The 23,292-nt window shown below is 40.0% G+C and overlaps 1 protein-coding gene across 1 annotated transcript; it reads left to right on the top strand.

Annotated features, from left to right (window-relative positions):
- The first annotated feature begins 6 nt into the window (after positions 1–6).
- On the top strand, positions 7–17,582 carry LOC124129185 (SH3 domain-containing protein 19-like). The gene is made up of 14 exons (XM_048387872.1): positions 7–259; positions 1,823–1,972; positions 2,125–2,224; positions 3,261–3,388; positions 4,741–6,678; positions 7,116–7,203; positions 7,553–7,620; positions 8,314–8,429; positions 9,723–9,845; positions 10,564–10,914; positions 11,891–12,106; positions 12,870–13,098; positions 13,785–13,897; positions 15,072–17,582. Exons 1-14 carry the CDS (start codon positions 181–183, stop codon positions 15,186–15,188), a joined length of 3,816 nt encoding a protein of 1,271 aa, XP_048243829.1. The 5' UTR covers positions 7–180; the 3' UTR covers positions 15,189–17,582.
- The last annotated feature ends 5,710 nt before the right edge of the window (positions 17,583–23,292 follow it).

The raw sequence follows: 23,292 nt of genomic DNA, 5'->3' as shown, positions 1-23,292 counted from the left end.
CTTTGACAAGTGCTTGTGAAGTAGGAAGCAAATTGTTGCATTACATGTCTTCAATAGTTGCATGAATAGATGACCAACGTTCATTAAGATGTCGACGTCAACGCAGGTGCAAAACACCATTGGACATTAGGAGTCCATCCGGGACAATATTTGTATCATTTGTTAATTATTACGCTCGCCATGACAGAAACTGTCGCAGGAGGAGGGGCTCCACTTCCCCCAAAGAGACCAACGATTATCAGGCCATCAACAGCAGCGTGTAAGTCCCCCCTCTTTCCCGTTACGCGTTTAATGTAATTTACGTATTGTAGAAACTCCAACGCATGTTTCGGTATCATACCAACTTTGTTTATCTTGTATGTGCTTAACTTTGTTCTGACAAAGTCCTTGTTGAATGTTTATACAGTGAAATCTCAACAACATTGTCCCATTTATAAGGAAATATTTTGTTACAACTTCCTTCCCACACAGACTGCATACTGTCTGTCATCTTGTGAAGGTGGACTAACTTTGTTAGTAAATCTAATGTAGACTCATCAATATGTTAAGCAATGATCATGAATTATGTGAGGATATTTCCGCCACAGGGCATCACAGCTATATCTAACTTAGTGCTTATCATCAGACATTGAAGTCAGCAGACAAGTAGTCATAGTAACCCCTGAAGCATTCTATCTCTGCTATTTATAGTGGTAGGCAATATCCATCACTGCAAAAATGATGAGGACCAAATGTACCAAGGTATTTAATTAATTTATTTCATTTAACCAAGTCATTATCTGGGTAAATGAATGCATACATTCGCAGAATAAAATGTTTAAAGGAAGAAAAACTGATGCTAAATATGATAATGGTAACATGATTTTTCAGTGAATAGTGAGTGAGTGAGTGTGTTGGGTTTAACGCCGCTTTTAACATATTCCAGTTATATTGCGGCGTGTCAGCTTAATGTGGGAGAAAAAGCCCGAAGTGATGCAGGTCTCAGACGTTTACCACTTTGGTGAAACCCATGAGCATGCTGACAAACCTAGAAACATAATCAGGGCGAACCGGGATTTGAACCCACAATCATAGGTTTCTGGCGTGTCCAAGGGAGGCAATTCTGCACAGCGAATCGCGGCGCCTTAGACGACTGGGCCACCCGTGGATAGAATGATACATGATAGCAAATTTTAAGATACTGTCCAAGAATACTGGAAAATATGATGAAACATTATTACCATGATTACCATGATCATAATGTATACGAGTCTCTAAGGCCACATTTTTATTATTTTAACAGATTTTTGCTAACCTATCGACTTCAGTCAATCAAAATATAAATATGAATACATTAATGTTATTCCCTCTTTTGTATTATAATTGTTTGGGTCAGTCAGTGTAGTGGAGGAATGTAAATGCTCATAACATTTAAAGTGCGAGACGTTTAGTATAATTATAGTAAAATATGTGTATATTTTTACTTCTGTGAAGGCTTTGTACCCTTTATACATGTTATGAGTGGCAATATACTGTATATCATTAATTATTGCTTGAAAACTGAATTGTTCCTTATATCTTATTTTATTTTTGTAGTTGCATTTTTTTTAACCTATTGAAGATGGAGTAATCTTTCAAATAAAATAACTTTTTTATTTTTTTATTTCTTTTTTTTTTTATGATTAGTGATTGAATTTACACTTATAGTTTATGTCTTGCTGATCAGCTGATAGTTTATGTAAAATATCTTACTTTGATATGTTTTATAGAAAATTGAGATAAGTTCATTTTCTTCAATGTACATAATTAATATTTAATTAATACAGAAACCATGCATATACAGGTACAAATGGAAATGAGCCAAAAAGACCAGTCCCATCTCGCCCTGCGCCTGCCAGGCCACCACCCTCCCCCAAAGGGGGGGGCGGGGATGGAGCGAGACCATTACCCCTAGTACCAAGCAGACCTCCTCCAAAGCCCAGTGATGGAAGTGGTAAGTCCGATTTGTCAATAATTGTACTACAATGTGTGCCATAAAAATAGTAAGCTAAAGCCTTTTAAAAAATTGATTTGTCCTGGATGTGTTGACTTCATACATTATCAAAATCTTGGTGTTTAGAGGTTACCTGTGTCTTCCTTGTCCAGGTGAATCCCGAAGACCTGCAGTGCCTCCATCAAGTGCCTCCAAAATCCCTCCACGACCATCAGCAGAGAAGCCCAATATCTCAAGGGGATCTGTTAAAAAGTAGGCAGAATAACTGTAAACTTTTCTACAACACAATACCCTCTTTTTATATATTTGTCCTACAAGAACATTAATTAAAATGATTTGTTCCTTCAGAATTAGTTATGGTTGGGTGATCACTTGTTGGTCTCACTTGCCTGTTGAATGCGTATCCCAGTCACTCTGTGCACCCACTCCGCTCCACTCCACTCCACTCCACTCCAGACCCGTGAAGATCTGGGGTAGAAATGGTAGAACAGGTCTTAAGCAACCCATGCTTGCCGTAAAAGGCGACTATGCTTGTAGTAAGAGGCGACTATGCTTGTAGTAAGAGGCGACTAATGGGATCAGGTGGTCAGACTCGCTGATTTGGATGATGCATGTCATCGATCCCAATTTGCGTGGATCGATGCTCATGATGTCAATCACTCGATTGTCTGGTCCAGACTTGATTATTTACAGATCGCCATCATATAGCTGGAATATTGCTGAGTGCGGCACTTAACAAACAAACAAAACCACTCCACTCCACTCCACTCCACTCCACTCCACTCCACTCCACTCCACTCCACTCCACTCCACTCCACTCCACTCCACTCCACTTAAGGCAGTCAGTCACTCAGTTTTTGGCTCCAGGCAGATAAGTGTGCTGCCATTAACAATGACATTTATCTATGATCAGCCCCTAGGTTGTCTGCTTCAGGCTTACATTGGATACAAACATGTGATACTAGCGACCTATCCTTCCCTGGGATCTCAAGGGGAGACATTTGTGGGACACTAGCGACCTATTCTTTCCTTGTCATCCAAGGGGAGACAAGCATGTGATGCCAGTGACCTACTCTGTCCTTGAATCTCAAGCAGACACACACACACGCATGCACGAGCGTGCACAGATAAACACTGCTATATATGCACAATAATCTTGAACGCAACTATAAACCCCTTTCACCTCTCCACCTATTACTTGATGTTTATTTTGTTTACATAAAGAGAAACAAAAAATATTTGTCTGTTAATAGTTGAAATAATTATTAGTATCTTTGTTTGTTTTAAGACGTCCAGAAATAACAATTGTAAGTGCAAAGCCGATGAGCCAAGTTGGATTCCGCGATGAAAAGGAGAGTCCAAAGCCAGAAGAGAAACCTGCAGACAGTTCTGTATCCAGACCTCCACCTCGACCAGGTGACTTGCCTCATCTCCATCCTTGATCGGACTAGTAGGATTCAGAATAATGCACTGGAATATCAACTCATTCCTTTTTTTTCTTTCTTGTTTATTCAATTGCTTTGGGAAGACAGTTAAGGTTTGTCAATTTGAAATCCTTGAATCCTCAAACATATGGAAAGAGATGAGAAGGATGACTGTAGTTCAGTGTTGTGTATAGCTTGAACTCTAGCATATTATCGATAAAGACAAGTCAATCATCCCAGCAACTAACTTTGCTAACCATGGCAACCCATACACACACCTGCTTTTATTCATAATGTTCCAAACTTACCAAATGTCATCCCAACGAGTCGGGGCGGTGGGGTAGCCTAGTGGTTAAAGCATTCGCTCGTCACCCCGAAGACCCAGGATCGATTCCCCACATGGGTACAATGTGTGAAGTCCATTTTCAAGTGTGCCCCAGCATGATATTGCTGGAATATTGCTAAAAGCGGCGTAAAACCATTCTCACTCACTCAGTCATTCCAACGATTTCAGACCGCCTCCGTGGTCTTGTGGTAGAGCGTCCGCCCGGAGAGCGGAAGGTCCAGGGTTCGATCCCGGGCCGCGTCATACAAAAAGACGTTAAAAGATTGTACTTGTTGTTACCCTGTCTGGCGCTCGGCATTAAGGGGCTAAAACAAGGACTGGTCGGCTCGGAGTCAGTATACTGTGTCTGAGTGGGGTATTCATGTTAAACTGCGGCATGGTATCTCAGTGAGCTAGCACTATAAATCGGCATCAGTCCGGACTAGTACAAGCAGCCACACACACACATACACGTGCATGCACGTCGCTATATAAGTGCAATAATCTTGGACGCGACGTTAAACCCAATTTCACCTCACCACCTCACCTCCAACGATTTCAAACATCCAGTTTTGGTTACACTCACTTCTTGAAAAGTGGCTGGCTCAACAGTACACTGAGTTATTAGTAGTTTGAGACTTGGCAGGGAGTAGTCCCTGTTTTCACTATTAATTAGAAATATAAGATACAAAATCTGATATACATTTTGTCCCCATCCCTGCTGTGTTCATATTGGATAAAAACCTCTTGAAAAAGGTGTATGACTTTGGGGGAACAGTGTTTCAGTTGGTTGTTTTTGTTGCATATGTTACAGTGTTTGTTCACTTGTGAAAGGTAATCTGAGGATTATTTTATTTCATTAGTTTGAGACAAGTTCTGATTTTATACCAAAGCATTCTGGATTCTGTGACCACCAGGTTACATTGTCGGAAACAGTGTACTCAGTTCAATGAGTCGTCCTGTATTATCTTCCCTGCATGGATAATGTCGATGAATTTTACGTTACTGTTATTTTTCAGTTTCTTCATCTCATGCTGCTGAGCAGGGCAACAATGCTCCAATGCGACCTCGACCTCCAACGAATCAGATTCGACCACCCCCTCCGAACAAGTCCAGCACATCGAGTCAGCCCTGTCGTCAACAAAATCTGCTGGATGATGACACTGAGCAGTCCGGCCTGCCTCCCCCGATGGCGTTATTCAACCCATCCCCAGGGAGTCTGGTAAACGTTGAGGGGGAGCATCCACCAGCCCCTCCACCCAGGACGGATCTCCTGGGAGACACATCTCTGCCTTCATCTCACCCTGTGCCTTCCTCCAGACCTCCTCCTCCCACAAGGCCTGGATTTGTCAAACAAGATGACAAGCCACCCATTCCAGCCCGAGGCGCCCCCGCGGATCTGTCACCCCCTGATGGAGTACCTCGGGGAGTTCCTCCAATCCTTGGGTCCAGACCAATATTCGGTCAATCTGACGGTGGTGATGAGGATAGCAGTAGATCCCAGCCTCCTAAGCCCTCTAAACCAACCATCATTAGACCGACAAAACCACTGCCTAGTCCTCGAGAAGAAAACAAAAGTATTTCATCAAGGCCAGTTGTAGCGAGTAAAAATGCTGCTGAAGAGAGTAAGAGTGGAGTTGAACAATCTGTGATACAAAAGTCAGACAGTAGTAATAGTTTAGCTAATGAACCAGAGCCTCAGTATGCAAGAATTGATAAACCAAAACCAAGACCAAATATTATTGGACGACCCAAAAGGGATCCTGATCAAAATGAAAGTGATGCAGGTCAAGGGTTACCATTTAAGGTTAAATTACGATCAACCGTGCAGACTTCTAATGAAAATCTCTCCGAGGAAAAAGGTGAGGCATGTCCACCTGTGCCACCCAAACTCTACGTGGAAGGTGGTCAACCATCTCCAACAAAACCCAGACCAACAGTCCTGCCCAGACCTAAACCTTCACCTGACATCGAGGAAAAGAAGAAAGTGGGTGATGATTGTAGAGATGACAAGATGCAGGCATCTCCACCACAACCAGCTGCTAAGAGACCTACAATAATCCGACCACCACCCAAACCCAAACGTCTGCATGAATCAGAGGGGACTACAGATGAGGACAGTAAAGATAAAGATGCAGATGTGACGATGAAAAACATGCCCCCTGTTCCAGCCAAAAGGCCAAGCTCAGTTGTAGGGTTGTCTAGTGAAGTGTCTCGCAAAGATCCAAAACAGGATGGATCCACATCACCAAGACCAGTTCCTGCTAAGCGACCTGTGTCCATTGCTGCAAGATTTGAACAGCAGGTAGATAATGAAAAACAACCTGTTCCAGTAAAGAGACCATCACTTCCAAGAAAGTCTTCATCTGGATCACCAAGGGAAGATTCCGAGTCAGGTAGAAGTGGCACAGAAGAGGAAGCATCTCCCAAACATGTTCCTCTGAAGCCAAGAGCCAAGCGGAGATCGGTACCTGGTGACAGTTCCTCCCCTGATGATAAGTCTCCCCGAGATCCTCCTTCAGTTAGACCTGCAGCAAGCCCTGAAGGTACACCTGCTGTATCAAGACCTCCCCCTCCCAGGAGACAGTCCGATATCTCTGATGAAGGTGTCTCCCGACCTCCCCCACCTCGTCCATCAGGCAGACCAATCTCCATGACAACATCAAAGCCAGAAGCAGCTGAAGATGAGGATGTGTCTCCCAAGGTGCGTCCTCCAAGACCTGCAGGAAGACCAATGTCGATGATGACATCAAAGAAGACGGAAGAAGTTTCTGCAGACGTTGAGGAGGAGTCTCCTAAGGACAAACCGCCTCGACCTGCTGGTAGGCCAATGCCGATGAAGGGGAAGAAGAGCACATCAGACGAGGCATCTAAAGAAGAGGATGAGGACTCACCCAAGGCCAAACCTATCCGACCTTCAGGACCTCCTCAAGGGAGACAACCCGCTGAAGAAAAGGGTGAGGAGACTATCTCAGTTAACATGTCAGAATTGCATGTGTTTTGATTCTCATAAATATATTTTATGTTATACGTTTAGACTGAAGTATTGTATCAGTAATAATTGTGTAACCCCTCAGTTCATTGTTTAGTATGGATAGTAATAAAGTATCAAATTATCACAGAATGTTCAGTGAAAGGTTTTGTTTATTACTCAATTTGTATATTAATTATTTGTTATCTAGTTGTCTTAATATGTTGATATGATAATTGAATTATCACTTTATTTGTTATAATTTTCCCTTTATATATTTTTTTATTTGTTTGTTTGTTTATTTATTTGTTTGTTTGTTTGTCTTATTGATGCATTTGTTATTGAATTGTTGTATTTTTTGGTTTATTAATTATTATATTGTCTTATGAATATATTTTTTATTTAATTGACTTGTTGCTTCAGGTGAGAAGGTGGAGATGGGGCCGTCACGCCCCCAGGGAGGTCCACCGCGACCGATGTCCATGCCAGCCAAACCCCCGCCCCCCACAGGGTAGGGTGTATGTCTGTGTCTGTCTACCTGGAACAGTCTCTCGTAGTGACATGCTGTGGCAGTGTAGATTCATAACACGGAATCTTCCTGTTTCCAGAGAGGAATTTCTGAAGCAATATTAGCCAAGTCTGGATAAACAATCAATGAGTTTAGTTAAGTCATTTGGTCAAGTCACCAACTGCAGATGCTGAAGCCTCTTAACTCACCTTCAAGTGATGTGACATGATGATATTGATCTTGAAGTAACTCTTAAAAAGTAAACGTTATTATAGCAGTTATTGTTTTTGTGAAACTGCTCTGTGGAGCATATATGTTTTGAAAGTGGAGAGTTGAATGTTTTATTTCCTAGTGGGTCACCACGGAGTAAGAAGCTGCCAGTGAAGCCGTCGCCCCCCAAGGCAGGTGCCCGGACACCAGGTGGGTGTGGTTCTGGGGGCTACGTCTCAGCAAGTACACAGTCAGGCCATGCTTTCCTTAGTTTCCATGTAGAGATTTGACGGACCTGAACCAAAAGCCATGATCCTTAAGGAAAATAGACTTTAGTGTCCACTAGTGACTTGTAACTTTTTGATTAATATTGATCCGCGCATGTTGTCTCTGGTCCTCTGCAATCCTCCAATATAGAAAACACAACCTGCTAGGATATATACACAATATATACGTGATATATACATCTTATATACGTGATATATATGTGATATATACATCTTATGTACATGATATATACGTGATATATACATCTTATGTACATGATATATATGATGTATACATATTATGTACATGATATATATGATGTATACATATTATGTACATGATATATATGATATATACATATTATGAACATGATATATACATGATATGTTAATGTTATATGTGATAATTACATGATATATACATGATATGTTGTGGGAAGCAGCAGATTATCATTGACAACTACAGGTAATGGATCTACATTGAAAGGTTGCTGAACACTTTCGACCAGAAGGTGGTATCCATAAAGTTGTATGTTTTCTTAGGTAAAATACTGACTGATATGAAAATATTCACAGCTGAAGCATTCCACCATTGTTTGACAAGATGTCCCTGATGGCGTATGTTTCTTTTGATCAGACCTCCCTCCTCGTCCCGGACCCGATCACATCTTGTATCACTACACGCTGTCCGTGCCACACGCCATCGCCACGTTCGATTATGAAGCATCACATGTTGATGAAATCTCGTTTAAGGTAGGTGCTGGGAGTCGTGAAATGAATGTAATAAGTGTGAGTGTCCCTTGTTCGAATTAATAAAGTGACACATTTTTATCTGGATATATTGGAGTATATTGTCTTGTCAGGTTCCATGCACATGGCCATAAACAATGGCATGTTATTGGACATCTTTCCAAGGCAAGGGAGTTAACTGACTGTAAAAGTCCAGTTTCCACCCACAATAGTTATGTTAACCTATATTCCCGAGTCAGGGCATGTTATAAAACAATATAGATTTAGGGTGGGAAATGGTGCACATCAAACAAGAACATTTGGTTCCATCTTGATGCTGCGAGACACCTCCAGAATCAGGGCACTAAATACTGTAAATCTTGAAATTAACAAGAGCGTGAATTAAATGCGAAAAATGCGAGTGGCCTTTGCTTATTAAACATCGCATTTATATCAACAATAAGACATTTTAGATAGCAGAAATTCCAACTTAGACATATGCTTACTTACTTACTTACTTTCGAGATTTAACGTGCGCTTTCCGACTGATGCGTATTTCGCACACGGGCCCGGCCAGGCCATTTAATGTGTTTCCGAAAGGGGCAAAAGTAGACATACGCTGAAAACAAACAACTATGTATTCAACATCCTTGTTTATTGAGCAGCATTTGTAACAAATGTCATTCAAACTCTACATCCTGTGAATTGTCACTGCTTGGGTCAAGACAAGAGTTCTACTCACTTATGTCATCACTGATCACACCTGCAAGTCCAGACAGACGCCACCCACGCAACATGGTGTCTTTATTCTTTGCGACTGCGTCAAAGGCCAACACAAGCCAGCGAGCATGTATTGTTTTAGCAGAAGTACTCAATGCCAATAAGTGGTGCTATTTGGTGTGTGATTGGATTAATGTAAGGTTGGATTAAAGTGAGGATTCTCCTGTAAACCTGACAGAAGACATTTTCTTTAGATATAAATCCTCTGATGCTTGAGAGGAGGGGGGTGTCGCATTTTTGGCTAGGGACCAGCGGTCACATTCTTTTGGAGACGCATTAATTTCACGATTTACGGTATGCCCCCTTCGGAATTCTGTGTTAGAATAGATCCCAGCATCATACTGGGTGACTTGGTTGATTGTGTGTAATTGTACTCTGGTCATTGAACACAATATCAATCTCTAGATTGTCTGGCCCGGACGAAATTATTTACAAGTCGCTGTCATATAGCTGGAATATTTTGAGTGGGGTGTTAAACAACAAAAACACAAACTAAATAAGGGAATATAGAAGACACATTGTATGCTGGTGTTGCAGACTGAGGATGTGGTGATGTTGGTGCGGCGTGTTGATGCTGACTGGCTGGTGGGACGAGTCGGGGCCAAGGAAGGGATGTTCCCAGCAGGCTTTGTGGACATCGTCCATCCCCTACATGACGAGGTGAGGCTTCCGCTGTACAGCTGTCTTCAATTGTGTGAAATGGTGACAGAAAGACAAAATGCAAGAGCAGCGATCCATGTATTGTTTTTTAACTTCTGTTTTCCAAATAAAAGGAACATCCCAACATGGCCATCAGCTAAAAATAGATTCATTTTTTATCGTTACAAGTACCCATCTCTTTACATCATAAACATGCAATGAGATCTATACACACCATGAATAAGGCTAAATGCCATTCCTACTATATTTTCATATATTACATGTACCTTTTGGAAATATCTACATACAGTGTAGACTAGTGGTAGAGTGGCTGCCTGGAGAGCAGAAGGTCTGGGGTTTGATCCCCGGCCGTGTCATACCAAAAGACGTTAAGAGATGGTACTTGTTGTTACCCTGTCTGGCGCTCGGCATTAAGGGGCTAAAACAAGGACTGGTCAGCTCGGAGTCAGTATACTGTGTCTGATTGGGGTATTCATGTTAAACTGAAGCATGATATCTCAGTGGGCTAGCACTATGAAATCGGCATCAGTCCAGACTAGTACAAGCAGACACACACACACACGTGCATGCACGTCGCTATATAAGTGCAATAACCTTGGATGCAATGTTAAACTCCATTTCACCTCACCTTGCCTTGATCTTAGCCAAGTGATGTGGAAGCCATTTTGGACGATGAATTGTTATGTCAGATGTTTTCTGAGCTTCTGAATATTTCCAGATCTCTGACTTCGCTATAAAGCCAGACTTGCCATTGTGGGACAGTCCTCTGCCCGTGAAGAAGTCGGCTCCCAGTATGACATCAGGCCCTCGGTGTGTGGCCCGGTTCGACTTTGACGGAGAAGGGAAGGATGACCTGGTATTTGAGGAGGGTGACGTCATCCGCTTGGTGGGGAGGGTGGGAAGTGAGTGGCTGAAGGGGGAACTCGGGGACAGGGTCGGAATATTCCCCATTTCCTTCGTGGAGATTGTCGAGGACCTCCCAGCGGAGGACACAGTCAGCAAGTCACAAGACGGTCATGTGACTGCTATGTTTGACTTTGATGGACAAGGCGATGAACTGAGCTTCCAGGTAATCAAGTGCATTTTCAGTCATTTGGTCATTGGGCTGGTCATTGTTGTAAACACAAGCAGTTGAACATAACTTTTACGATTACTTTTTTATTTGTCTAATGGATAAAGCGTCTGATGGAGAGCAGAAAGTCAGAGGTTCAAACCCTGTCTGCCTCATGTCAAAATTATGTTTGGCTTTAACAATGAGACTACTACGAAACCTACTTGAGAAGGTTGTTTATTATAAACCTACTGCCAGTTTTGCCTATTGTATTGTAGATAGCTTCCTATCTTGTAATAACCTCTTGTGAGGTTTTACTTTTTGCTTGTAAAACCTCATCCCAGGTATGAGGTTTTACTTTTTCCTAGTAAGACCTGATGAGTTGAATAGTAGATGAAATTTGTACTTCAAACGTCTAATGTTCTTAAATTGAAGACAAGAAATGAAAGTTTTCATAACGGAAGGCTGGAATCGAACCTGCAACCTCACATATCATGTTTAGTTTTGTAACCCACTGTTTTCCCACTTATCCACCGGGGCAGGTGATGAAAAGTTGTTCAATTTTACTTGTCATAACTTCAGTTTGTGCTGCATGCTGCACATGGTCTGTCTCTCACACGCTTTGATCAAATTCCCTTTGTACTGCGACACACTTATTTGTTTCACTAAAAGGTATCCAGATGTTTTCTTCTTCATTCTGGTATTTCTTGCACTTTGACGATTCATAAGTTGGATAAAACACTCCTCCTCAGGTTTTGGTTCGTGGTTCTTCCATTTTCAACAATTTCTCATGCAACTGCTTTTGCCAACACTCGTATACACTCACTCACTCACTCACTCACTCACTCACTCACTCACTCACTCACTCTCACTCACTCACTCACTCACTCACTCACTCACTCACTCACTCACTCACTCACTCACTCACTCACTCACTCACTCACTCACTCACTCACTCACTCACTCACCCACTCACTCACCCTTGTTTGTGTAGGCTGGACAGAGGCTCCAGGTGGTCAGCCAGGTCAATACGGAGTGGCTGTTCGGACAGATGGATGGACGGACAGGGAAGTTCCCCTCGGCCTTCATCGACTATATCCCTTCAGACCTGCCTCAGTATCAAGCAGCCAATGAGATCGAGGCTCAGTCACATGATCCTTGGTCAGCCAATCAAATGACAGATGTTTCAAATGATGACAGTCATAACAAGGTAGGTCTTTCCTGACAACACGATATGCAATGTTCACAGGCAAGACTCTTTGTATGCAATTCTTTGAATGTGAATTCTTGTGCAAAATATATGAAGTCTTTGATAGGCACTTAGTAGCTGGAAGAACATGAAGACTAGGGGTGTAAAGATATAGCAGGGTCACGATGTGATGCATATCCCGATACTATGGATGCAATATAATTTGTTTCCCAATGGGTACTTTATTTCAAAAGTTGATTTTCTTTCTTTTTGTGGGTAAAATCACAACCCTGAATCATTTGTTTTTAAATTTCAGTGATCAAAGATGGGATATTGTAGTGCAGAAAAATATAGGTAGAGGGTACTGTGAATGGTGTGCTATTTACAGCCAGCTGGGTTGTAATGCACCTGGAAAAAGAAAGAATATCAACTGATCAAATACTGTATCAGGATACGAATAGTATCACACTCATAGTATCGGGATATGTATTGTAACGCAACCCCAGTGTATTGTTGCACCTTTAACTTTCAACACTTGAGGCATCGGCCATATCACCACAAAAGGTGGACGCTAACCTAGTGGGCCAAGAACGTGTTGCACTTTACACGACAATTTGAGCTGTGAGCCAAGGCTTGCTCCAAACTCGTCTGAATTTAATTGTCCAACCTCCGTATGTTGGACTTAGAGGGTCATTTCAAAGAATAACAATGTACATATCTCACCAACGTGGTATGAATTATGTTAGTTATGTGTGATACAGAAAGGTCAATCCTTTTGATTCAGCCAATCACAGACCCAGGTTTAGCAGTTACTGACCAATCACAGCCCTACTGCGTGGCAAGCTTTGATTATGAAGGTGAACAAGATACGGACCTGAGTTTCAAGACAGGGGAGACAATTCAGCTGCTGGAGAAGATCGGAAGTGACTGGTTGAGGGGGCGATGTCACGGCAAGGAGGGCATGTTTCCAGCAAGCTTTGTCACCATAGAGACGGACCTGCCTGAGGCTGAAGGTATCCTTTCTTGATTATTCAGTGTCTTATATCTTTGTTCTGTTATGATGAACACCATGACCCTGGAACGTTCGCCACCATAGCTTCATTTAGGAAGTCATGCACCAACTCCATCTGTCATAACCAACCTTGACAGTATTTCTCTCTCTCAAATTTTGTGTCATGCCTTTCACATCAGTCCTAATCACAGCAATCAAATTGTATGATGATGATGATGATGATGATGATGATCTTCATGCTATATTATTATCACCCCAGTCAATGGATCAGTGTACAATCAATTTTCATGCTCAGAAGGTGTTTACCGTATTCGACGTAATAAGCGCCCCACTCTAATATGCGCCCATGGCGATATTTGCTAATATATTTGCTAGTGAACAATCCCAATTAGCACCCCATCTGATTGATCATTGTACACAAGACATTGATTTGTGTAATTCGCACTCGTGTGTTATATGAACCCTTAATTATGGGCAATTAAATTCTGGAGAACATATCTGTCGTATATGATACACACATACTATTCTTTTGTATCATTTCAGGCCGTCAGCGTAAACTACGAAATTTACAATCTTTCAACTCTTATATTGTAATAAGAGCCCCTAATTCCAATTTTGAGAGCGCCCCGGGCGCTTATTACGTCGAATGCGGTATATCATTTATTGTATTGCTGTATATCTTCCCAGCTGTGCCACATGGTGAACCAACCAGTCATATACCAGCAGAGTCAAAGCCACAGATCCAGGCCAGGGCATTGTATGACTTCCAGGGGGAATCAGATCAGGAACTGTCCTTCAAGGTAGGTCGCAGGAAGAAGTCAGACCTACATGGTTTTGGTAGCAGATATTTTGAAACTGCAGTTTTCAGTACCTCCATTTGATGATATACTAGACTTCTGACCAAGATTGAGAAATAGGTACTTCCCTATCCAACACTGACTTCGATGATGATGTGGCCATCAATTTGGCTGTTTCAGTGAGAGGTTGTTATTGTGATTTGAAACATGTTATCAAATCAGAATGGAGTATTTTCCAATCATGTAGAATAATAGTGTTTCTTTGTCTCACATCAATAGAAGAAACTAGGGCTGGGACGGATAACTCGGGTACTTGGGTCGGGTGGGTACTGAGTAGGACCTGTGTACCCACAGGACTACCCGGACCCGTAGTTAGTCACATGATTTTATTGTTTAATGGCAAAAATGATCTAGAACTCTATGTTCACACTATAAGTGACAAATGTTAACATTTCTTTCTGACTTTATATGTTTTCATAAAGATAAAACTTCAGTCAACCTCAGTGTATGCATGACCAGATCGGTCAAATGTTTCCCGATCGGAAATTTTGTACCTATCTCTTGACACCTACAGGGGGTAACCGGGTAGGGTCGGGTAATAGGGGGATGGGTACCCAAGTAATGAACTTGGACTCGTCCCAGCCCTAGTAATACATTTTGAGGAAAAATAATTTCCTACTCCTAGAATACAGATAAGCATGACATCAAACAGATGAGTGAGTGAGTATGGTTTTACGCCGCTTTTAGCAATATTCCAGCAATATCACGACGGGGGACACCAGAAATGGGCTTCACACAATGTACCCATGTCGGGAATCGAACCCGGGTCTTTGGTGTGATGAGCGAACGCTTTAACTACTAGGCTACCCGACCGCCCCTGAAACAGATGAGAGGGAAGGTAGAGTTCCGGCCAGATTGGTTTTGACTGATGTTTCACAACCCTGTTTTGTATTTACACTTAACACAATACATGTTGACAACATCAAATATATTTCTCATATTATTGAATTCACTGCTTCTTTCGACATAAGATTCAACAAATTCAGAGTAGTGGTAGTGATAACCTCCGGCTATGAAATAATCATAGATAAGAATTCATCAACAAGCAAGTTGAAAATTATTTTGAGTCCAATAAGTTGGGAGAAGAAAGAAATTATACTGTGTTTCTTGTTCCTAGGTTGGGGATGTGATTCTCCTTGGCGGCGACGTGGCGGGGTCGCCGGACTGGCGCTATGGGGACCTTGATGGGAGGTCAGGGATGTTTCCTGCAGCATTTGTTGAGGTCATCAGTTGATCTGAGGTCACTCTGGCTCCACATTCACACCTGCACTGAGCATACATTTACACCTGCACTCAGCATACATTCACACCTGCACTCAGCATACATTCACACCTGCACTCAGCATACATTCACACCTGCACTCAGCATACATTCACACCTGCACTCAGCATACATTCACACCTGCACTCAGCATACATTCACACCTGCACTCTGCATACATTCACACCTGCACTCAGCATACATTCACACCTGCACTCAGCATACATTCACACCTGCACTCAGCATACATTCACACCTGCACTCAGCATACATTCACACCTGCACTCAGCATACATTCACACCTGCACTCAACACGTCTCAGAAGCCACTTCCTATCTTTCCATTGTTTTTCTTCATTTTGATGCTGAGTGCAGCTAGTTCAGTCAAACTGCAGGTGCTAAACACATCAAATGATTTCAATCATTTTCAAAAAGGGGTGGATGGCATTTTTGTGTGTGCATTGTGACAAAATGGTAGCCATTACAATTTTCAGTTTGTGTAGTGAAGGAGAAATAAGATTTAATGTTTTTATTGGTTTAATCACAGGGTATGAATTAATGATGTCTCACTTCAAGGAGGCACACGTCCCCCAGTGGTTTAAGGCACAGATATTTGCTATGCAGAGTTGAGTTTCTTAGGCATGCCAGGATCCTATAATTGTGAGCTTACATCTCATATTTGCCCTTATTACGATCTTTTGTTTCTGATTGGCAGAATAAAAAGCCAACTTTTTATACATTAAAAAAATGATATAAATGTTTCGGAGTCGGTGTATACATAAACCATGTTTAGATCGGTGTCAAAACCCACTCACTGGAACACTTTCGTGTATTAACAAGACGAGCAAAGGGCCTTCCATTGAATTCTATTGGGATGGTGAAGGGAGGGGTGCATGGCTTGGATGTTAAAGAATGTTTTTTTTAATCTTGTTCCTGAAAATGTCCTCAGGTTTTAATACAGAATTATTTATTGGAGATGCTGTATGTTTTAAAAAAAAATGTGTTGTGAGTCAAAATAGAATTGTTTGCCTCCCAATTCAGAGAACACTAAATGGGAGGTCCTTGGTGCTGTGTTAGTTATGTAACTTGGATGACAGATGGACATCGCGGGAGTGAGTTGGGTTTGACATGTGGAATGCTGCGTGTGTAACAGTATTTCAGTTACAGGACAATCCAAATTGACGCAGTTTTTAACCACTTTGGTGAAACCCATGAGCCCAGCATGATGCTAACAGATTAAGCAACAATATCAGGCTAAATCTTGAACTTGATCCCACAATCAGTGGATACTGGGACTGAAAAGGGATGCAACTCTGCACAATGATGTAGCCCTATTTGAGACATTAATTCCCAGCCACAAGTGGATGTTTTTGTGAGCTTTGTCAGGACATGTGCTACCTAGAGGTCAAGCTGTCATTCGCCATCCTGGCTACAAACATTTCTCAAATAGTTGGACATTGTCTCAAACTACAATTTTCTTAGGTTTGGGGATTCAAGATTATTTTGTTAATTGTTTCTTGAAATTTTATATATGCCTTTATATCAATGCCACCTTTGACGTATACCAGGTATTGAGTTATGATGCATGTTATTTTAAGTGCTGTGGACTTTCGTCATTTTGATGGTTAATATGGTGTTTGTAATTGAAGTGCAAATTACATGATTATAGTAACATGTGTAAGGTTACCATGACCTTTTTAAGTCAGATAACATGTATGCTTGAACCACATTTCCATTAAGATACATATCATTATTTATTAAATGCTATGTACAAGCACCTTGGACTATCATTGCTGTACTCATATACTACGCAAAAAAAGTGAAGGACCACCCAAATCTTTCTTTTGACTATACAGTCATGTCCCGTTAATCCGACATTGTTGGTTGCATATGATTGATTATGTCGGATTAACGAGTATGTTGGATAAACGAAATAAGGTAGTATAAATGTTTGTAATCGAAAATTGGACAACTACACGATAGATAACGATACGAGCACGTAGGAAAAGGAAAAATGAAATATTCATATTGTTGTGTTACATTGTCAGCCGAATGTTTTCTAATCATGCAACCACTAAAGTTTAACACAAAACTACTGTTACGGACTGTATGACTGATTCAAAATTGACTGATTTTTAAAGCAAAGTCTTGAATGGAAGTCGCTAATTTGAAACTAGTGCCGCAGTGCTTAAGAATGTTGCTTTCTTCGGGGCTAATGTAGACTTCCTGTAAGTAATTTCATTGGTAGGTCAAAGTTCGTGAAAGGTCGTTCTGACGTGACCTGTAATGGGATGTCCTCAGTGGTAGCGAGAACTTGTATCCAAGTTAAATGAGATTTAGGTAATCTAAGCATGTGATTAATCCTGTTTGGTTTTTTTAAAGCAGTAATTGTTTATTGTTAAGCAAGTTTATCTCGGCAGCCGTTGAAATATGCAGCTACTCGACGACTTGTCTCGCATCAAAACATGGGGCTGTGTACTCGCGGGCAGATGACCACGGAGTACGCTGATCACTGTGTCAGATTAACGAGACTGATAAATGAGTGATTTCAGCAATTCGTTGCAAATTAGGTGTGTCAGAGTCAGAGTGCGAGACTGTCAGATTAACAGGTCTAAATAGCACTGATTTAATCGGTTCCCATCATTTGTGTTGGATAAAGCTGATTGTCGGATTAACGAGTGTTGGGTTAACGAGACTTGACTGTAGTTCATCTGTCATGCCATAATATGAAAGAATTGGATGGTCCTTTACTTTTTTTTACCAGTATATGTGGTTCAGCCTCCTTTTATTACTTGGTTTAATTATTTTCTTCTGAAACAAACCACAGTCAGGAGTAGACATTAATTAATTATATTTTGGCACAGTCATATTTTTGTATGGTTGATAGAGTTTAAATAAAAATGGAAAATAAAATATACTAACTGCTTCAAAGGTCCCTTTGAATGCCCTGACAAAGAGTTACCTCCCTTACAATGTCAGTGTTTTGTTTTTTACCCTGACATGTTTTTTTAAATCACTGAAATGTGTTAATATTTGGCAAAGATTCATTTTTGTGACTCTTTGGGATTGTAGATTTGCAAAAACCAAGTAATAAAATATATATTTAAGCTCCATATGTTATAAAGAACACATGCTAGGAAGAGGTGCCAATGTACTCTCTAGTCAAAGAGAACTTGATCAAACAACGAAAATGTATTATACATGTGAAATTGTTCAGTTTAATTTTGTGTGAAGTGAAATAGTTTAGATTGCCTTGGACATTTACCATAATATGTAACGTTTTTCTGATGTCTGAAGGTTAATGAATGTAAAGCCAAAAAAGAATGTTTCTTATCAATTCAAGATTTTCAAAATGGCAAAGTGACCAGGCTTTGTTCTGCTATTTGAACCACATTTTTGTGTACATGGTCTTGTTTTCAAACAGCAAATGAAAGAAGACAACCAAGCCTGTCATGAATATGGCCACTTGTTTTCCATGTATTAAAAGCTTTTTGGTCACAACGTTTGGTCACTTTTAAAGGAAAGATAACTCTAACTGAAGACTAAAATCTAAACTCTGAAAATTCAGCTGAATTCCGGAGGGGCGGCCGGGTAGCCTAGTGGTTAAAGCGTTCGCTCGTCACGCCGAAGACCCGGGTTCGATTACTGACATGGGTATAATGTGTGAAGCCCATTTCTGGTGTCCCCTGCCATGACATCGCTGGAATATTGCTAAAAGCAGAGTAAAACCACACTCACTCACTGAATTCGGAATGGTGAAAAAAACAGTCAGCTGCACCAGCACAAAGATGGGAAACAATTTTTTTACCTAAGAATGGATGTTACCTTCTTTAGAAACTGTTCACTGTACACCTTTATTAAAAATTAAGTTTGTGAACATTATACATTAGATAGCTTCAGTCATGTATTCAGTGTGAACACACAAAGTTGAAAGTACCTTTGTGGTAAATAGTTCCCTCCTAAAATGGAATTTTGAGGTGAAAGATCTGGTTTCTTCAATGCCACTAGTTTAAGATATTTGTTTGGTCAAAACGCCATCAGTGAAGTTGCCACAAGTTAGTTTGGTTTTCTGATTATTCCTGAGATGGTGCTATCAAGAGTTATTTCCCTTTGACCACTGTTTCTTTGTCACTTCACGATGTGGTCTGTAAGTCTTATACTTCTCTTTTCATCTTTTCTTTGTTGTACACACATGTATTTGTTCACAAAACCATGCAGTGTCAAACGTTTGTTTCCTTGTAGATAGAAATATGTGGTCTGTAAGTCTTATACTTCTCTTTTCATTTTTTCTTTGTTGTACACACATGTATTTGTTCACAAAACCATGCAGTGTCAAACGTTTGTTTCCTTGTAGATAGAAATATTCACTTTGAGATATGTCAGTGCTTGTCAGAGAATATTTTCTGAGAATTTCTCTCTGAATGTGATTGTTGAACATGAATTAATGATGGTTAACATGTATGCAACTACAGGTGCCTTTCAAAGCTATGCTGAAATATGATATGCATATTTATTTTTAGCAGGTGGAAATAATGAACTGTAGTACTATATCATATAGATTAGGCCAACATTGTGTGTTAGTAGGTTTACAAGACAGTCCAACAAAAAAAACTTAAAATAATATAATGAAATTATTTTTGACAAACAAATGTTTTGGCCAACTGTTTTACAAGAGGGTGCATTGAAAAACATTTGTAGAATTTATTAGTCATAAAGAAATGGTGAATAATAAATATGAAAATCTTTATTCTGACAAGAAAAACAATCAAGTATCTTTCAGAATTGTTTCACATTCATACTTCTGTGATTGTTGGACCTATGAGTTTGTTTTTCATTCATTAGTAGCGGTACTAATCTGGAAGTTGAAAATTATTTTATATATTTTTTTAACACCTACACTGAATTTTATGCTGAACATTTTGTATACCAACTTAGAAAAATATCATTCTTTATGACCTACATGTATGAAAAACAGAAGCTTATTGAGGGAGTTTTTGTTATTTATTGAGGGTCTGAATTAGTTGTAGATTATGTGGGCAAATAGTTTATAGTTTTAGTTGATGGAAGTTAGTTTTTATATGCATAATGGATGGTGTAGTTTAATAGAGGTATAATGATATGGTGGAGTCGCGATATCATACTATGGGTGCGATACGATTTGTATCCTGATACTATGGGTGCGATACCAATAGTATCCTGATACAGATTTTTTAGCTCCTGCATTACTCACACAGTTCTTCTTTCTATCAAAAAAAAGCAGTAGATGCATGAAGGAGTAATACAGGATAAGTATACAAATATAAAAAATATCTAGGATTTTACTAGTGCTATTATTTCATAATTTGATATTTTTTCTTTGAATCATTTGTTTAAATTTCAGAGATGAACGATGGGATATTGTAGGGCAGAAAGATATTGGTAGAGGGCACTGTGAATGTCATGCTATTTATAGCCACCTGGGAATTACCAGAGAATCTGCGGAAGCTGGTTGTTGAACAGTTTCATTTAGCATTTCAAGTCTTTATTATTGTTTTTACACCAATATAACTTGTAATGTTATGTATCGTATGTGAAGTAGGTAAAGGGGTTGTAAATCAATGTATTGTATTAAGAGCCTTGTATTGGGATACAATACTGTATCACCGTAACGTTACACCACTATAATTGAGGTATTTTTTAAATTCATATTTTCAACTTTATTACACATATATGCTGATTATGCTGTTAGTAACATTATTCAAATCAGTTCATAAATATTTATCCCATTGTTATCACTCGAAACAACCTTTTCCAACCATATGACTAGTAGTGGTAACATCAATATGAAAGATTATCGTAATCGACTACAGACTAATACTAAAATTGATAATGTGCAATATGATGAGAAAGGCCATGTGTAATTTTTGTAGCTGATGTTGCACTTTATGGTTACCATGGTAACAATTTGGATGGAATGTTTTAAAGCTGTTTGTATCAGAGATATATGATAGTATTCTGTTCTGTTCTTGTTTATAAATTATTCAGGACAAGGCCAGAACCATCTGTTTCCTGTGTTGTGGACAAGGCTATTCTAATCTTCCCAAACAAAACAGACATGGTTTTTATTTTAAAACCCAACTTATTTGTAGCTTTTTCACATTCAGAACCATTTTTTGAGAGAACAAAACAAGTGCCATTATAATAAGCAGGTGTTTTTAAAATATGAATAACTCCTGGTAATGTCAACGTTTAAGGCCTCATTCAACTATAGTCATTCATGACATTATTTCTAATGAAATTTTAACATGTTGGCGGACAAAAATTGTAGAAGAAAAACTTTTATATATATTTTTTAAATTGGTCTGACTTTTTTAAAGCAAACATTTATTATATGTGTTAGTGATGCACCTCAAAGCATTAACAGATATTAGGAATGTCCATAGTGGACCTTGGATCTGAGTGGGATTATTGAGAATGGTCATTGTTACAGGAGAGAACTGATGACGATACACAGAGTTTTACCTTGACTTACAAAACTGGGGGTCCAGGGACCCTCAATAATTAATGTTAAGGTTCTTCGCTGGCAGTAGGAGGTCCTGTAAAGTAATGAAATGGTGTAGTGTACTTGTTTAGATAATTACTACAGAGTCTGGGATGAATCAGTGATGATGTGGACAGTGGTCATGACTGATGGATGAAATGACAGACACCCATAACTGCTCTAGATGCGCTGTAGGTACAAGGAATATTATTGTGTGTCCCTTGGGATGCGGTATATTTTATTTCTGCATCCCTTCTCTACATTTGTGAGCACTGGACGCACTTTTGTGTCGTCGCATAAAGCCCTGGTACATATGTATCTTCTGAAATATATGTGGATTTACTGTTATAGCTGTTGGTGCGATGAAAGCTGTACCTGGGGATGTATACAAGCACGTCGTGTATACCCGAGCACTATATTCATCAGTGGACACTGGACTGTATATGTGTTTGAGGGCTCCCTGGGCCCGTTGTATAAAGCGATCTTGGCACTAAGGAGATCGTAACTCCCATACCTTAACACAGACTTACAACAGTCGTAGGGCTAAGGTTGTTTTGTAGTTTTGTACAACGTCACTCTGGTTCATAAGTAAATGGGGCGGTCAGGTAGCCTGTTGGTTAAAGCGTTCACTCGTCACGTCAAAGACCCGGGTTCGATTCCCGACATGGGTACAATGTGTGAAGCCCATTTCTGGTGTCCCCCGTCGTGAAATTGCTGGAATATTGCTAAAAGCGGCGTAAAACCATACTCACTCATAAGTAAACGCTTTGTGTTAGCTTAAGAGCAGAATTAAACACAACATGCTCAGATATGGGATTTATACTGAGCCTCCTGATAGAGATGGTTTTCGGTAAGTAGGGAGTCAGTCATTATTTTGTTAACAGGTTGCAACCACCATCATCACAAAGTTATTTATAATAATTCCAAGCTAGATGAAGAACGATTCTGTAACTAAGTGTTCATAATAAACTTAAGGTTGATCCAAAGTGTTTTTGATTACATTAATGCTTTTCAGTAATATTCATAAGTATTCTCATAATATAAATAAATACATGAGGGCTGGGGGTAGCTTAGTGGTTAAAGCGTTCTTAGTGTACAGGGGTACTTCCCACATACCATGACAGGTTAACTTTAGTACTCTCGATGAATTGGGTAGTCCTTAACTTCTTTTGAATGTTGTATATATCCAAGGAACTTGTATTACTCAGAAATGGAAAGACGATTTTTTCCAGGTGATGTATAGTCAATCTGAACCTCTGGCTTGAAGTTCTTGATCACCATATTTTCTTCTGTGATAAAATGGTCAATACTCATATACAACTATAAGTATGTTTGTCCTCAAGTTCAACTTTAAAAAGTCTAACATAGACTTTAAAAGTCTTTCTTTGAAATCCTTGCACAGAAGTATCCATACAGGTCATGTCATCAGAAATGATTTTGACCAGTAATTTTAACATCTTCAGGTATTTTGCTCAGCTTGCTGAAAGTCAAGTAAAGTTACACTGTCACGCGTTGTCTCTCCATCTTAGCTTTTACATTTCTACATCTCTTCTGAAGG

This window comes from Haliotis rufescens, unplaced genomic scaffold, assembly GCF_023055435.1.
Source record: "Haliotis rufescens isolate VD_foot unplaced genomic scaffold, xgHalRufe1.0.p SCAF_7, whole genome shotgun sequence".
NCBI classification, from domain to species: Eukaryota; Metazoa; Mollusca; class Gastropoda; order Lepetellida; family Haliotidae; genus Haliotis; species Haliotis rufescens.
The sequence above is the reverse complement of the archived record's forward strand: the minus strand, read 5'-3'. Positions and strand labels throughout refer to the sequence as shown.